Consider the following 18,368-nt stretch of genomic DNA (forward strand, 5'->3'; position numbering starts at 1 on the left):
GTTTTAGAGGAAAAGATTCATTTTTATAGTTAGCCAAACCAAGACCATGGAGACTATCACAAACAAACATGTAGGCATGGAAGGCATAAGTCTTACTTATGGAGATATTTGGATGCAAATTAGATATATAGAGACCAGATTTCTTACAATTTTTTTTTAGTTTTGGTTTTATGACATATGGGCTACTGTGATCTATAGGTTAATAGATATTCTAGGCTTTGTAAATTTAAAGAGAAATTACTAACTAGGAAATCATATGACCCATGTCTTTCTTCGTTTCATTTTTCAAGAAACATTAATTCTGAACTTTGTTGTGTGGATATAAATTATGCGTTTTCCCCAGTGAACCTGAGGAAATAGCAATAAACTGCTTTTCTCCAGAGGACCAGGGGTGAGATTTAAAAAAAAAGCAATCCAAGTTCTTCTGTAGGGACAGTTGGAAAGAACGTCCACTGAAGAACAATTTTTTAATATGAGGTCTCTTCAGGCATGTGGGTCTCTTCCACCAAAGCCAGTGTTACATAGTGCACAGAGTAGGTACCTAAACTCAAACAGCAATTCATTAACACCAATGTCAAGAGAAAGTGAAGCTCAAAAGCTAGAGTTTATTCCAGACTTCCATGAGCAGCACCTGGAGGTTGTGGTAACCACTGAGGTAGTTTAGGATCAGTGAATCCTTAACTGACTGCCAGGAGCCCCATTCCCCACCCAGTGAGATGGTCACTTTCTGATCCATTTCAGAAAATCTCTGAGAAAATGATTCCAGTGGTTGCTGAGAAGTACTTCGGAGGGACAGATGACCCTGCCAAAAGGAAAGACCTGTTCCAGGACTTGGTTGCAGATGTGATGTTTGGTGTCCCATCAGTAATGGTGTCTCGAAGTCACAGAGGTGAGTTTCAGGCGTCAGATGGGAGATGACTACAAGTCGAACTCCTAGGTCTCTGACATGCCTACCCTTTGGCATCGGTAGATATGAAAGCTACTGAGATCAGGCCTCAAAAGTTGAATCCAGATGGTCAACAATGCTGTTTTGCCTTCTCTGTTAGTAAAGATCTATGAGGAAAAGGCCCAAATACAGTTTAATTTAGCAGATATTCCCAGAGAACACCATTGGGAGGTAAGAAGCTAACGTAGAGAAAATGCGGACCTCGATCTGGAGAGCTGTCCAGCGTGTGTTCATCTTCGCTGCAACTGAAGAGCTCTGGAGAACAAGGAGAAGGAGCACGTTAGGCTCCTTTTCCTGAAAGGAAAGGCAGATGTGTATTGACCCAGCAGGAGCCATAGCTCACAGGTGCCATGATTGCTTCTTTATATCAAAGGACAAGGAGTTGCTTCTCTCCTTCCACATTTCCTGGGTTCTGAAGGTTGAACTCAATTCCCATTGTGTGCTTCAAGCATCATTACCTGCTGAGCTGTCTTGACCTTCCCTTTCTCATTTTTACTGTAGGCATTTGGAGCTAAAGAGCTTTTCCCTTAGGACTGTCTTTACTTTATCTAATAGGCTTTGGTATGCTGTGGTCTCATTCTATTCAGTATGAGGGGTAATTTCCAACTCCTCCTTGACTTTTCAACAATCCGTTCATCATTGAATTTTATGATGCTTAATCATTATGAGTCATAGCATTCTCTATACTTTTTCTTGCTGATTCCTAGCTTTATTCCAATACACAAAGCTTTTCAATTTTCTTATGTATATGAATTCTTGACTTATGTCCTAAACTATGAACCACTTTAGAAGAATTCCATGAGAGTGTTTTTCCTGAAGTGTTTGAGTGAGTTGCCTCTAGGCATCTAATTCTGATTTCATTTGACTTCAATGCGTCTCTGTTTCATTTTCTTTTTTTTTTAAATTAACTTGAGTATTTCTTATATACATTTCGAGTGTTATTCCCTTTCCCGGTATCCGGGCAAACATCCCCCTCCCCCTTCCCCTTCCTTATGGGTGTTCCCCTCCCAACCCTCCCCCCCTTGCCGCCCTCCTCCCACCAGTCTAGTTCACTGGGGGTTCAGTCTTAGCAGGACCCAGGGCTTCCCCTTCTACTGGTGCTCTTACTAGGATATTCATTGCTACCTATGAGGTCAGAGTCCAGGGTCAATCCATGTATAGTCTTTAGGTAGTGGCTTAGTCCCTGGAAGCTCTGGTTGCTTAGCATTGTTGTACATATGGGGTCTCGAGCCCCTTCAAGATCTTCCAGTTCTTTCTCTGATTCCTTCAACGGGGGTCCTATTCTCAGTTCAGTGGTTTGCTGCTGGCATTCGCCTCTGTATTTGCTGTATTCTGGCCGTGACTCTCAGGAGCGATCTACATCCAGCTCCTGTCGGTCTGCACTTCATTGCTTCATCCATCTTGTCTAATTGGGTGGCTGTATATGTATGGGCCACATGTGGGGCAGGCTCTGAATGGGTGTTCCTTCAGTCTCTGTTTTAATCTTTGCCTCTCTCTTCCCTGCCAAGGGTATTCTTGTTCCCCTTTTAAAGAAGGAGTGAAGCATTCACATTTTGATCATCCGTCTTGAGTTTCATTTGTTCTAGGCATCTAGGGTAATTCAAGCATTTGGGCTAATAGCCACTTATCAATGAGTGCATACCATGTATGTCTTTCTGTGATTGGGTTATCTCACTCAGGATGATGTTTTCCAGTTCCAACCATTTGCCTACGAATTTCATAAAGTCGTTGTTTTTGATAGCTGAGTAATATTCCATTGTGTAGATGTACCACATTTTCTGTATCCATTCCTCTGTTGAAGGGCATCTGGGTTCTTTCCAGCTTCTGGCTATTATAAATAAGGCTGCAATGAACATAGTGGAGCACGTGTCTTTTTTATATGTTGGGGCATCTTTTGGGTATATGCCCAAGAGAGGTATAGCTGGATCCTCAGGCAGTTCAATGTCCAATTTTCTGAGGATCCTCCAGACTGATTTCCAGAATGGCTGTACCAGTTTGCAAGCCCACCAACAATGGAGGAGTGTTCCTCTTTCTCCACACCCTCGCCAGCATCTGTTGTCCCCTGAGTTTTTGATCATAGACATTCTCACTGGTGTGAGGTGAAATCTCAGGGTTGTTTTGATTTGCATTTCCCTTATGACTAAAGATGTTGAACATTTCTTTAGGTGTTTCTGAGCCATTTGGCATTCCTCAGCTGTGAATTCTTTGTTTAGCGCTGAACCCCATTTTTTAATAGGGTTATTTGTTTCCCTGCGGTCTAACTTCTTGAGTTCTTTGTATATTTTGGATATAAGGCCTCTATCTGTTGTAGGATTGGTAAAGATCTTTTCCCAATCTGTTGGTTGCCGTTTTGTCCTAACCACAGTGTCCTTTGCCTTACAGAAGCTTTGCAGTTTTATGAGATCCCATTTGTCGATTCTTGATCTTAGAGCGTAAGCCATTGGTGTTTTGTTTAGGAAATTTTTTCCAGTGCCCATGTGTTCCAGATGCTTCCCTAGTTTTTCTTCTATTAGTTTGAGTGTGTCTGGTTTGATGTGGAGGTCCTTGATCCACTTGGACTTAAGCTTTGTACAGGGTGATAAGCATGGATCGATCTGCATTCTTCTACATGTTGACCTCCAGTTGAACCAGCACCATTTGCTGAAAATGCTATCTTTTTTCCATTGGATGGTTTTGGCTCCTTTGTCAAAAATCAAGTGACCATAGGTGTGTGGGTTCATTTCTGGGTCTTCAATTCTATTCCATTGGTCTATCTGTCTGTCTCTGTACCAATACCATGCAGTTTTTATCACTATTGCTCTGTAATACTGCTTGAGTTCAGGGATAGTGATTCCCCCTGAAGTCCTTTTATTGTTGAGGATAGCTTTAGCTATCCTGGGTTTTTTGTTATTCCAGGTGAATTTGCAAATTGTTCTGTCTAACTCTTTGAAGAATTGGATTGGTATTTTGATGGGGATTGCATTGAATCTGTAGATTGCTTTTGGTAAAATGGCCATTTTTACTATATTAATCCTGCCAATCCATGAGCATGGGAGATCTTTCCATCTTCTGAGGTCTTCTTCAATTTCCGTCTTCAGTGTCTTGAAGTTCTTATTGTACAGATCTTTTACTTGCTTTGTTAAAGTCACACCGAGGTACTTTATATTATTTGGGTCTATTATGAAGGGTGTCATTTCCCTAATTTCTTTCTCGGCTTGTTTCTCTTTTGTATAGAGGAAGGCAACTGATTTATTTGAGTTAATTTTATATCCAGCCACTTTGCTGAAGTTTTCTATCAGCTTTAGTAGTTCTCTGGTGGAACTTTTGGGATCACTTAAATATACTATCATATCATCTGCAAATAGTGATATTTTGACTTCCTCTTTTCTGATCTGTATCCCCTTGACCTCCTTTTGTTGTCTGATTGCTCTGGCTAGAACTTCAAGAACTATATTGAATAAGTAGGGAGAGAGTGGGCAGCCTTGTCTAGTCCCTGATTTTAGTGGGATTGCTTCAAGTTTCTCTCCATTTCGTTTAATGTTAGCAACTGGTTTGCTGTATATGGCTTTTACTATGTTCAGGTATGGGCCTTGAATTCCTATTCTTTCCAGGACTTTTATCATGAAGGGGTGTTGAATTTTGTCAAATGCTTTCTCAGCATCTAATGAAATGATCATATGGTTTTGTTCTTTCAGTTTGTTTATATAATGGATCACGTTGATGGTTTTCCGTATATTAAACCATCCCTGCATGCCTGGGATGAAGCCTACTTGATCATGGTGGATGATTGTTTTGATGTGCTCTTGGATTCGGTTTGCCAGAATTTTGTTGAGTATTTTTGCGTCGATATTCATAAGGGAAATTGGTCTGAAGTTCTCTTTCTTTGTTGTGTCTTTGTGTGGTTTAGGTATAAGAGTAATTGTGGCTTCGTAGAAGGTATTCGGTAGTGATCCATCTGTTTCAATTTTGTGGAATAGTTTGGATAATATTGGTATGAGGTCTTCTCTGAAGGTTCGGCAGAATTCTGCACTAAACCCGTCTGGACCTGGGCTCTTTTTGGTTTGGAGACCTTTAATGACTGCTTCTATTTCCTTAGGAGTTATGGGGTTGTTTAACTGGTTTATCTGTTCCTGATTTAACTTCGGTACCTGGTATCTGTCTAGGAAATTGTCCATTTCCTGAAGATTTTCAAGTTTTCTTGAATATAGGTTTTTATAGTAAGATCTGATGATTTTTTGAATTTCCTCTGAATCTATAGTTATGTCTCCCTTTTCATTTCTGATTTTGTTAATTTGGACGCACTCTCTGTGTCCTCTCCTTAGTCAGGCTAAGGGTTTATCTATCTTGTTGATTTTCTCAAAGAACCAACTTTTGGTTCTGTTGATTCTTTCTATGGTCCTTTTTGTTTCTACTTGGTTGATTTCCGCTCTGAGTTTGATTATTTCCTGCCTTCTACTCCTCCTGGGTGTATTTGCTTCTTTTTGTTCTAGAGCTTTTAGGTGTGCTGTCAAGCTGCTGACATATACTCTTTCCTGTTTCTTTCTGCAGGCACTCAGCGCTATGAGTTTTCTCTTAGCACAGCTTTCATTGTGTCCCATAAGTTTGGGTATGTTGTACCTTCATTTTCATTAAATTCTAAAAAGTTTTTAATTTCTTTCTTTATTTCTTCCTTGACCAGGTTATCATTGAGTAGAGCATTGTTCAATTTCCAAGTATATGTGGGCATTCTTCCTTGATTGTTATTGAAGACCAGTTTTAGGCCATGGTGGTCCGATAGCACGCATGGGATTATTTCTATCTTTCTGTACCTGTTGAGGCCCGTTTTTTGACCAATTATATGGTCAATTTTGGAGAAAGTACCATGAGGAGCTGAGAAGAAGGTATATCCTTTTGCTTTAGGATAGAATGTTCTATAAATATCCGTTAAGTCCATTTGGCTCATGACTTCTCTTAGTCTGTCTACATCTCTGTTTAATTTCTGTTTCCATGATCTGTCCATTGATGAGAGTGGGGTGTTGAAATCTCCCACTATTATTGTGTGAGGTGCAATGTGTGTTTTGAGCTTTAGTAAGGTTTCTTTTACATATGTAGGTGCCCTTGTATTTGGGGCATAGATATTTAGGATTGAGAGTTCATCTTGGTGGATTTTTCCTTTGATGAATATGAAGTGTCCTTCCTTATCTTTTTTGATGACTTTTAGTTGAAAATTGATTTTATTTGATATTAGAATGGCTACTCCAGCTTGCTTCTTCTGACCACTTGCTTGGAAAATTGTTTTCCAGCCTTTCACTCTGAGGTAATATCTGTCTTTGTCTCTGAGGTGTGTTTCCTGTAGGCAGCAGAATGCAGGGTCCTTGTTGCATATCCAGTTTGTTAATCTATGTCTTTTTATTGGGGAGTTGAGGCCATTGATGTTGAGAGATATTAAGGAATAGTGATTATTGCTTCCCGTTATATTCATATTTGGATGTGAGGTTATGTTTGTGTGCTTTCATTCTCTTTGTTTTGTTGCCAAGACGATTAGTTTCTTGCTTCTTCTAGGGTATAGCTTGCCTCCTTATGTTGGGCTTTACCATTTATTATCCTTTGTAGTGCTGGATTTGTAGAAAGATATTGTGTAAATTTGGTTTTGTCATGGAATATCTTGGTTTCTCCATTTATGTTAATTGAGAGTTTTGCAGGATACAGTAACCTGGGCTGGCATTTGTCTTCTCTTAGGGTCTGTATGACATCAGTCCAGGATCTTCTGGCCTTCATAGTTTCTGGCGAGAAGTCTGGTGTGATTCTGATAGGTCTGCCTTTATATGTTACTTGACCTTTTTCCCTTACTGCTTTTAATATTCTTTCTTTATTTTGTGCGTTTGGTGTTTTGACTATTATGTGACGGGAGGTGTTTCTTTTCTGGTCCAATCTATTTGGAGTTCTGTAGGCTTCTTGTATGTCTATGGGTATCTCTTTTTTTAGGTTAGGGAAGTTTTCTTCTATGATTTTGTTGAAGATATTTACTGGTCCTTTGAGCTGGGAGTCTTCACTCTCTTCTATACCTATTATCCTTAGGTTTGATCTTCTCATTGAGTCCTGGATTTCCTGTATGTTTTGGACCAGTAGCTTTTTCTGCTTTACATTATCTTTGACAGTTGAGTCAATGATTTCTATGGAATCTTCTGCTCCTGAGATTCTCTCTTCCATCTCTTGTATTCTGTTGGTGAAGCTTGTATCTACAGCTCCTTGTCTCTTCTTTTGGTTTTCTATATCCAGGGTTGTTTCCATGTGTTCTTTCTTGATTGCTTCTATTTCCATTTTTAATTCCTTCAACTGTTTGATTGTGTTTTCCTGGATTTCTTTCAGGGATTTTTGTGATTCCTCTCTGTAGGCTTCTACTTGTTCTCTAAGGGAGTTCTTCACGTCTTTCTTGAAGTCCTCCAGCATCATGATCAAATATGATTTTGAAACTAGATCTTGCTTTTCTGGTGTGTTTGGATATTCCATGTTTGTTTTGGTGGGAGAATTGGGCTCCGATGATGCCATGTAGTCTTGGTTTCTGTTGCTTGGGTTCCTGCGCTTGCCTCTCGCCATCAGATTATCTCTAGTGTTACTTTGTTCTGCTATTTCTGACAGTGGCTAGACTGTCCTATAAGCCTGTGTGTCAGGAGTGCTGTAGACCTGTTTTCCTCTCTTTCAGTCAGTTATGGGGACAGAGTGTTCTGCTTTCGGGCATGTAGTTTTTCCTCTCTGCAGGTCTTCAGCTGTTCCTGTGGGCCTGTGTCTTGAGTTCACCAGGCAGCTCTCTTGCAGCAGAAAAGTTGGTCTTACCTGTGGTCCCGAGGCTCAAGTTCGCTCGTGGGGTGCTGCCCACGGGCTCTCTGCAGCGGCAGCAACCAGGAAGACCTGTGCCGCCCCTTCCGGGAGCTTCAGTGCACCAGGGTTCCAGTAGGCCTTTGGTGTTTTCCTCTGGCGTCCGAGATGTGTGCACAGAGAGCAGTCTCTTCTGGTTTCCCAGGCTTGTCTGCCTCTCTGAAGGTTCAGCTCTCCCTCCCATGGATTTGGGTGCAGAGAACTGTTTATCCGGTTTGTTTCCCTCAGGTTCCGGCGGTGTCTCAGGCAGGGGTCCTGCCGCTCCTGGGCCCTCCCCCATGGGAGCCCAGAGGCCTTATACAGTTTCCTCTTGGGCCAGGGATGTGGGCAGGGGTGGGCAGTTTTGGTGGCCTCTTCTGCTCTGCAGCCTCAGGAGTGCCCACCTGACCAGGCGGTGAGGTCTCTTTCCCAAGGGGTCTGGGTTCATTTTCTTTTTTCCAAATGACTTGCCCATCGGTGAGGATAGGGTATTAATTAATGTTTCCTATTGTGCTAAGATTAATATATAGCTTATACCTAACAGAAATTAGTTTTAGGAATTGGGTGTACTTGTTTGGGCACAATGTTTACAATTGAAATGTCCTCTTGGTAGATTGTTCAACCTGATCAGTATGACGTGATTTTGTTTGTTTCTTCTGACTCCTTCTGGTTCAAAGTCTATTTTGTCTAATATCAGAATAGCTAGACTTTTGGTTTTCCAGGTTTCAGTTGCTTAAAACATGATAGGAGGTGTGTTTTCCTGGAGGCAGCAAAAAGGTGGACTCTGTCTTCTTATACCATCTGCTAGTGACAGTGACGTCTTTTTGTTTGGATAGTAAAGAGCATTGATGTTATTTTCAAAGGTCGATGCCTCCCATTTCTGTTTCTGTGGTTGTGTTTTGCTTCCTGTTTGCTGTAATTTTGCTCCCGTGGTCCCTTTGATGTGTTCATCCTTCTCTTCCGTCTGAAGCATTCCTTAATGTACCCCTTTACGAGGTACCTTAGTGCTCATTAATTCCATTAGCCTGCTCCCGTAAGGTTTTCCTTTAACTATACCAGAAAGTTGGTTGAGTTTGCAGCTGTGGTCTTTCAGAACCAGACATCCATCTTTCTTGTCTTTCCTGGATTGAACAGACTCTGTTAAATAATCAGCTATAAACCCAAATGGCCTTCCTTTATGCATGACCTGACATTCTATCTTACATCATCTAATATCATTTTTTCTGTTTTTTTCACCACTTCAGTTATAACATGGCATGGAGCATTCTTTACTTAACCCTATTCAGTAGATCCTTGTCTTCTATTTGGTGGGACTCTTGTATGTTCACAGGAATCTTTCTTTAGATTTGGGGGTATTTTCTTCCATGTTTTTATTGAAAATATTTTCTGTGCTTCATGCGTGGAAGTCTCCTTATGTGTTCATTATTTACACATCTGAAGTCTTGGAGCCCCAAAGGTCTTGAGGTCTCCTTCTCTCGTGTTTCAGGTCAATTTATGGGATTTTTAAAAATGTATCATTCAATTTAACTGAGGTGAGGGGACTCTCTAGAATGTACAAGAGACCTGGGAGACAAGAGACACTTAGGACTCAAAAAGAGGGACCTTAGCTGAAATGCCTAACAGTGGGGAGACGGAACTTGTAGAGTCCATCTCCAGTAGAAAGACAGGACATCATTTCCTGTCTTCCTCCCTTTCTTCTCTCCAACTCCTCTCTTCCCCCACACTGGATCCTCTAGACAGTCAGAATAATGCTCTTCTGGGTGCTTGTACATATATGGCATTCAGTTACATTCTGTAAAGTCAGGAGGTTGGGATTCCTTAGCCCTAAATACTGGCTAGTGTTACAGGTTCTGACCTAGGGGATGAGACACTTGTCACTGAAGACTCGTCAGCAATCTGGCACGCTCTTCTTCTCTAGCTCCTGCCCCCTTTCATGTCATCCCAGCCCTTGCCCTCGTTAATTCTGAAAATCTTCCTCACACCCTGACTGTTCTCAGGCTGGTGAGCTATGCCCACGTTTGCAGTTCAGCTGTCTCTGCCACTGCTGTTCTCTTCTGTCTACAGTTCTCCCTGTCTTGTTGTCTAGGATGCTTCCTTCCTTCATGTGACAAGCTCGGCCAGCAGACTGAATAGACACAGATTGGAGAGCTCTTCAGTTGTACCTAATGTTTCTAGACTAGGATGCATCCTTGGGAAGAATACACCAGCTGACTAGAAACTACTGGGCACCCTGTCTCCCTTTGGGAAACCTATTAGTTGTCATGCTTATCCAATGGCTCTGATGTTGTGTCTGTGTCTACCATTGTCGTGTGCTGTGTCTGTTTGCCATTGGTGTGTTGTGAGTGTTTGACAGTCATTGATGCTCTGAATCTATCTCAGTTCATGGGGTTTGTTTTTTTTAGTTTTTTGTTTTTTGTTGTTGTTGTCATTGTTGTTGTTGTTGCTGCTGTTGTTGTTGTTGTTATTGCTTTTACGGAAGTTCTCATTCTGTAACCTAGACTTTTCTAAAACTTACATTTTAGAACTGACCTCAGATCTACAGCAATCCCCCCACCTCAACCTAAGTACTGGGATTACAAGTGTGAGCTACCAGGTCCAGATTCTTGCACTGTTTGAACTCGGCTTTCTGTCTGATATGACTGCAGCTACCACTCTCGCTATCTTCTCTTGATATACGATAGCTATTTTCATCCATTTATTTCTAATCTATGTACCTCTTTAGAGATAAGGGGTTTTGTGGGAGCCTATACTTGTGCTGTTTAAACATGCTTTCCAACTGTCTCTTGTACTTCAGAAGATGACATTTGATAGCAAGGGTTTACAAGCACTGTCTGGGAGTTGTTATTTGGTTGTTTTGTGGATGTGTCCCTCCTTTCTTGGTGTCTTCCCTTGGGGCTTTCTGCTGTTATGTAAGGGCATGTTTTGTATCTTTTCTGTATTTGTGTTGTATTTCTACTAAATGGTTTTGCTTTCTGTCTACCCTTAGGTTTTTTTGGTACCTCTTCCATCAGACTATATTAAGCTAGTAATAGTGTAGCATTGATTCTGGGTAAGAACTCTATATTTTTGCCTAGAAAACATACACACACACACACACACACACACACACACACTCACACACACACACACACACACACACACACACACACACATCATTTGGGTGGCCATTTATTGTAAGTACATTAGTTAATGGGCTATCCCGCTATAATCACTAGTGGGAATTTTCTGATGGCCCCTCAAAATGTGAAGGATAAAACTTTGTATCATCACTAGAATCCTAGGGTGCCCTGCCTGTGGCTCTCTTTGCCAATATGGCTTGATATCTCACGTTATTTATTGTTATCTTGGAATGTTAGTTTAAAAGACCTGCTTTAGCCATTCCTCTGGGGCAGGCCCAGAGGCAATGAGATCCACAGCCTCTGGCTAGGAGAGCTTCTATGTCTCTCTCACTTCTGAGGGGCCCCTGTCCTAAGCACAGTGCTTGAAATTGAGAGTTACTTTCCTCCAGCACATTGATGATATCACCCTGCTCTCCCTGCCCATGAAATTTCCTCTGAGACACTGGATGTAGGTTTGGTTGGTCCTTCCTTGATTGTGAAGCTCTTCTCTCAGTTGTTCCTGGGGTTTTATCTCTCCTTGGTGGTTAATATTGTGAGTGCTTTGTACCCTGGCTACAATCAACTGGAGGTTGCTATGCCTCCTGACCTAATGCTGGGAACCTAGCCCAGGCTTGGCTACAATCTCTTGAAATAAACCTTCTGTCTCCTTCCATCTTCTTCTCTTCTGCAAGTCCTCTTGTTCTGTGAGCAAGAGAACACTGGAGCAACGACATGATCTCTGGTGGTGAGAGGGGAGACAGAGAAGAGAAGGAGGAAGTCAAGAGACAAGTTCTCTTTCCCTTGATGCCTCTTTCTTTGATGCCACCTTGCATCTTAAGGCTTAATACTTCCTAAGCAAGGAAGAAGTGAGGTATGAAACACAAAATCTAAGCTTTGCAATTCCTTGAAGGAATGCATGTTCAATTTGTGCACATATTTGTGTTTTTAACTGCCTTTATTCCAAGTGGACCAGTTAGTTGCGCAGCCCTGATCAAGTCTCTGGGCTTCCCTGAAACACTGTGCACATAAACAGGGATCTTAGTGCAAGGTCTGAGATCTTGGCACCATGCACATGTGAGCTCTGCAATGAATCCATGTCTCCACAGATGCTGGAGCCCCCACCTTCATGTATGAATTTGAGTATCGCCCAAGCTTTGTATCAGCCATGAGGCCCAAGACAGTGATCGGAGACCATGGTGATGAACTCTTCTCAGTATTTGGATCTCCATTTTTAAAAGGTAATGTCTCTCTTTGCTGCCTGTGGCCTTGGCATTTGGAGGCCTGAATTTGGGTCCTGGCTTGACAACCTTGTTCAAGTTTCTCCTTTTCTCCCCAGTTTATCTTTCTAGACCCTCTGTAACTAGGTTGACAGTCCTGAGCCTTCACACACAGGAAGGAAGCTTCTGTTCATGTGTCCTCAGCCATAGTTACTCTCAGAATCATGGTCTATAACATCAGTAAGAGAGATCATAGGCCAATCACATGTTCCAGTTTGGGAGAAGGGTGCCACTGATGGACTTTCCTTCCCTAAGAGCATGCTGGGATATAAGTGAGAAAACATTTCATTTCTAACTCTGAACAAGGTCTATCATGTTTTACCCATCTGTCTGTCTGTCTACAGAGTGGGTCATATATCGGCCATCTTGTGTAATGTGATAATTTTTAAAAAGATTTATTTATTTATTTTATGTAAATGAACACACTGTCGCTGACACCAGAAAAGGGCTTTGGATCCAATTACAGATGGCTACGAGCCACCATGTGGTTGCTGGGAATTGAACTCATGACCTCTGGAAGAACAGCCAGTCCTCTGATCCCCCGAGCCAACTCTCTAGCACCAATGTGTAATGTGATACTTAAGGGAGGTTTTCACAGCTGTCTTCAATGCGTTGCTTCTTGTAGTTACGTATAACTAGCAATCTAACTCATGTTTCCCAAGCTATCAGTCTCTCTGGACCTCTCCCTATTTGGTGATATCTTAGGAACTTTGGAGAGAGAGATTAAGAAAAGACCCAAGAGCCAGCAACCCTACGAAGACTGAGGAAACTCACAGTTGTGAGGTTTGGGTCAGGCGTGCGTGCATGGGTGACAAAGGAAGTCAATCTATGGGAAGCTATTCTTAACTTGAATTTAGACTATCAGCCAACATGTTCTTAAAAGGTAGGTTCTAATATAGTAAGATGTGGAAAAGTTAAGACTCTGAACTTCTAACAAGCTCCCAAGATGGTGGCAATGATCAGAATCACTCCTACTATGTGACTGCAAAACAAACAAACAAACAAACAAACAAGGAGGCCACTTGGTAAGTAGCTGAAGCTTACTCTTTCTTCCCCACAGATGGTGCCTCAGAAGAGGAGACCAATCTCAGCAAAATGGTGATGAAATACTGGGCCAACTTTGCTCGGAATGGGTGAGTCTTATGCCAGAGAAGGGACATATCTGGGGGATGGGTTATGGTCAGACTTATTGGAGTGAAGTGTCTTCTAATGTTTGAGTGGCCGTCCGACTGTCCTGTGACCATAGCACTCCAACAATGAAGGCTGGAGTAATCAGATTGGGAACTCTGATGGAGCTTTTGAGATAGTTTAGCTTAAAAGAAGGGATGGGGACTAGAGAGATGGCTCAACGGTTAAGAGTACCCGACTACTCTTCCAGAGGTCCTGAGTTCAATTCCCAGCAACCACATGGTGGCTTACAACCATCTGTAAAGAGCTCTGATGCCCACTGAAGACAGTTACAGTGTACTTATATATAAGTACACTTTTAGCTGAGGATCAATTCAATAGGGCTGATAGTAATCCCTCATGTCTAAAAGGCTTAGGAAGTCCTTACCCCAAAGTCTTTGGCTCCCAAAGTCTCCCTAGGGTAGGTTGTGCTCATGGTGTGAACATACCCTAGGTAGAAGGTTCAAATCCTGGCATTTCTAACTTATTAGTCTTTCTATACAGAGTCACATCAACGTTCCTCTCACAGATTTACACATCATACTTTTTAATGCTGCTGGCAGGGAGTTCAAACCTTCCACACACTTGCTGGCCTCCACCTCTTTCCTTTGCAATCTATGCAGAAGCCTTGATGACTTCACTGCACTTGCACTCTGCATGCCTGCAAAACCACACCCATCTGGACAATGCCAAGGTTGACCTACAGCATCGGGTGTCACCAGATACTGTGGGTCATCATCTGCAGTAGTCTCTGAGTGTCTGAACCTGAAGGGAAAAATATCGGAGAATTAATTCTCCAGGCAACCCTGGGGCAGGAACCTAGAGTGTAACTTTCTCAAAGAAGAACCTCTGGATGAAGTTTATGCCTTCACATTATATGTCTATGACGGCTGTGGTATAGAAATAGAGAAACAGTTGCAAATATAAATGACAAAAAAAGTCAGGGGCAAAGGTGGGTGAAGAATAAGAACAAAGGGAAACGAGACTTTTAGGCTAGTTTCAAGCCTGTGAACTTTGTTCTTCCCAACTCCTGAAAAGTCCTGGGAGGAGCTTTCATTTTGATTTGGTGCCTGAAACTCTGGCTTCTTAATGAAGCAGACTCCTTAACATAGGCTCTCCTTCTACACAGCCTTAATCATAGTTCTTGGCTACAGCGGTAGGGGTTGTGAGGAGGTTGGTTTTTGTGGGTTTATTTGGGTTTTTTTTATTGTTGTTTGGCAAGATTGTGTTTTTCTAATCTTCATGTTGTTGTTTTTGCTTATAAATCTCATTGCAAATATAATCAAGAACAACAACAACAAAAGAAAATAAACGTAGAAAATAAACGTACCTAGATGCTAGAGTATCTTTGAATGTCCTCCACCAGTGAATACTCTCATTCTTAAACTCAGTTACCCATACAATATCTGAATGGACAAATACAAGTAAATCTGTTGTGATCATGTGTGAATGGCCTCTAATCCATATGCCCTTCTCTTCTGAATCATCACGAACTTGGCTTCTTTACCTACTAAAACCTACTAGAATCCCTCTTAAGCCCCACCTACTGCATTCTGCACTTTATATGGCACACTACAAACATTCCCAAACTCCTTCACAACCCAGGGTTTTTAAAACACAATTCTTCAGAACCACCACATTGGGGGGGTTAATCTCAGAGAGATCCACTTTTGAGTAATACTTTTAGTAGTAATTCTATGTGTTAACATCTTTGCACTGCTGAGACAAAATACCCAAGGTTCATCAAGTTCAAGGATGAAGGCTTGATTTTTGTTTGACTCTGACTTTCTCTTGAAATGTTCACTGTGAGACTGTGACAAAGTGGACTGTGGTGACTTTCGGGGAGAGCCAGCTCCTCGTTTCTTGGCAGTCAGGAAACTGACTTAGTTGTCTTGTTTTGTTTTGCTTTCTTTCTTTGTTTGGGATGTGTGTGTGTGTGTGTGTGTGTGTGTGTGTGTGTGTGTGTGTGTGTGTGTGTGCGTGCACGCATGCGCGCGCGCAAGCACATGTGTGTAGTCAGGAAGAACTGAGGTAAAGGGTTGGAGACTCAACATGCTGCAGAGCAGACCCTCAGTGACCCAATTCTCCCAAGTAGGTACCACCTCTCGATGCCTCCATTAGCCTTAACAGAAGTGTTAGCTGAGCATCAGCTTTTAACGTGTGAGGATTTGGAGGAGAGCTAAGGTCTAAATAACCTAGGACTTTCTAAACATGAGCAGGCTGCCCTAGGAGGTGGAGAATTGGCATAGGTGTGCAAGGTAGTTTCTTGGCAGAGATCCATCAACGCTTTCTTGAAAACTCTCAGAGCACCATGGGGACAGCACAGTTGCTGTGGTGATTTACTTTTCTTTTCTTTTTTTCTTTTAATTCTGTTCACAGGAGCCCTAATGGGGGAGGGCTGCCCCATTGGCCAGAATATGACCAGAAGGAAGGGTACCTGAAGATTGGTGCCTCAACTCAGGCAGCCCAGAGGCTGAAGGACAAAGAAGTGGCTTTTTGGTCTGAGCTCAGGGCCAAGGAGGCAGCAGAGGAACCATCCCACTGGAAACATGTTGAGCTCTGATCAGGAGGGTCAGCCATGTTTGAGAACCTGAAGCTAAAGGGGAATTATTCCACAGAAGATTTTGTAAAGACATAACACTTCTTGTCTTTGAGACTATAACATCACATGGTATTTTGTACAAATGCATTAAAGGGAAAATACTTAACCTTATTGCTTCAACTTGTAAAATAAAACATTGTTTAGAAATTCAAAAGTGGGTCAATGTCTGTCTTGGGGAAGTTTTAGTTGTTTTTATTTATTATTTTATTTATTTGCTTGTTTCTTTGTTTTGTGTATGTTCATGTGAGTACAGAGAAGCTTGAGGAAATGCCTCCATCACATTGCCTGTAGGCAAGTTTCTAGGGCATTTTCTTGGTTAATGATTGATGTAGGAGGGCTCAGCCCTCTATGCGTGGTGCTACCCTAGGGCTGAGGGTCCTGACTTGTATAGGAAAGCAACCTGAACAACCTATGGTGAGCAAACCAGGAAGCAGCATTCCTCCATGGCTTCTGATTCAGTTCTTCCTTCCAGGTTCCTACCATGAGTTTTTGCCTTAGCTTCCATTAGTGAACTATCACTCAGAATACATAATCCAAATAAACGTTTCGCTCTTCAAATTATTTTTTTTTTGGTCATGGTCTTTATTGTACCAATAGAAACCTGACTAATGCAATGTCTTTGGCTCAAAATTAATCTATGTGTCTCAGACGGGGACAGATGAAGAGAGAGGAACCATAAGAAGGTCTCTACAGGAAATGGATAGAGAAACAAATACCCTGAAAACTAAAGGAAGATGAGCATGAAGGAAATGCTGGGTGTTGTGTTAAAGTTTCTATGGGAGACATGAGTAAGCATCTATTCACCCCAGACAGAGCATGAAAGAACATAGAAACAGAAACAGAGACAGAGACACAAAGACAGAGAGACTGAAAGAGAGAGACACAGAAAGAGAGAGACAGAGAGAGACAGAAAAACAGGGACAGAGAGAGACGATTCCATTGAGCATACCTTGATTCACAACTGAGTGTGAATGTATTTGACTTATTAGCATAAATGAGGAGTTATTAGCAAGATTACTTAGAAGCAGATGTGTCTCCACATACCTTTCCCAATGAAGACTTCCCCATCACTGCATAGATGCAATACCTCCTTTGGTTAACTGTCCACCCTATATATAATCTAGCACCTCCATGAACCCAATACAACTCTGGAAGAATTGCACAGAGACTGTAAGAGAATTAAGAGTGGCTGGAATAGGGTCTAGTGACCCTCTGCAATCCCGTGAATGTTCTCTTATAGGGTCCTGAAGACTCTTACAGATATTCTTAGCCTCTCTGATTAAGAGGATGAAGACTGTTGTGCCCAAAAGTCACTTTTTCACAGCAGATTTGAACATGTTTCACATTTCCCTTCCAGGGAGATGTTCTCATAAATATAAAGAGAATGATCAGAGTTTTCTAAGTGGTAAAGGCAATGTGTGGTATAAATAAGAACTTAAAGTTGATTGAGAACCACAGACCCAAGGAGATGCTTGCATGCACCTCAGACTCCTCCACAGATGTCTGTCAGGTGTTTATGGATAAGTCTGGGGACATGTTGCAAGACTGGGATAAAATTTGTCTCTGGGATTCAGGCACGAAGAATAGCACTACTCCCTTTCCATAAGGAACTATACTCTGCCCACATTGGGGAATCTTTAGATACCAGATGAAGGCTTATTGCAGCCAAGAGAAAAAGTTGTAAAGTTCTGTAACCTATCGCATGAATAAGACATAATATTGGACCTAGGTCATCAGCTTTTACTGCTGCTGAGAAAAAGGGTCACTGAAAAGACTTCATCTGATCCATCCAAGATTCTAAAGTTAAGACAAGACAATGACTAAATATCCCACTCCTCACTAGTGTTGAGTCAGTAGATGCCCTCTACTGACTAACAGGAGTCAGCTGGTTTGTGTGCCAGTGTGGAAGGACTCTAAGGAGGCAGGAAAGCAAGGAAGAGCGGTACTAAAAGTGTAAGGCAGAATTAAAGTGTGCTACTTTATTTCAAATTTCATGTAACTTATAGTGCAGTGTGAAGTTACAGTGTGATGGTTCAAAGATGGCTATTGAAAGCTCGAGTCAACCATTAAAGATGTTTCAACCTTTGACCGTTGTCTTTCTGCATCTGCAGAAACTTCATATGTGCTTACCTGGTTCCATTTATTTATCTTTTTGCAAAGTACATAATTTTATTCTTAAGCGTGAGGTACAGACCACATATACAATGGGTATATAGCCCACATTTTCATTATCCACTCTCATGGGACCAGTCCCAAGTGAGCAAGTGGGCAATTGGCTGAGGGATAAAAACTCTCTCTCTGGGATAACCAGAGCAGGTAGGCTGTATGCCTGAAAACAACTTCAGGCTTCTAGAAGGCAGAGAAATAATAAAATAACATGATTTGTAATGCTGTCATTGATATCAAATTAGATTAAATGTTAGTGGTTAATATTTAATCATGATATGGGTCTAAAAGGACAAGTG

The 18,368-nt window shown here is 41.7% G+C and overlaps 1 protein-coding gene across 1 annotated transcript in view; it reads left to right on the forward strand.

Annotated features, from left to right (window-relative positions):
* Positions 1 to 16,053, forward strand: part of Ces1d (carboxylesterase 1D) — a 38,546-nt gene extending 22,493 nt beyond the window's left edge. Inside the window, exons 11-14 of the mRNA NM_133295.3 lie at positions 742 to 889; positions 11,964 to 12,095; positions 13,195 to 13,267; positions 15,681 to 16,053. Coding sequence (NP_579829.3) covers positions 742 to 889; positions 11,964 to 12,095; positions 13,195 to 13,267; positions 15,681 to 15,864 — 537 coding nt within the window. The 3' untranslated portion in view covers positions 15,865 to 16,053. The remainder of the gene's footprint in view (positions 1 to 741; positions 890 to 11,963; positions 12,096 to 13,194; positions 13,268 to 15,680) is intronic.
* The last annotated feature ends 2,315 nt before the right edge of the window (positions 16,054 to 18,368 follow it).

This window comes from Rattus norvegicus, chromosome 19 (genome assembly GCF_036323735.1).
Source record: "Rattus norvegicus strain BN/NHsdMcwi chromosome 19, GRCr8, whole genome shotgun sequence".
Classification (NCBI taxonomy): Eukaryota; Metazoa; Chordata; class Mammalia; order Rodentia; family Muridae; genus Rattus; species Rattus norvegicus.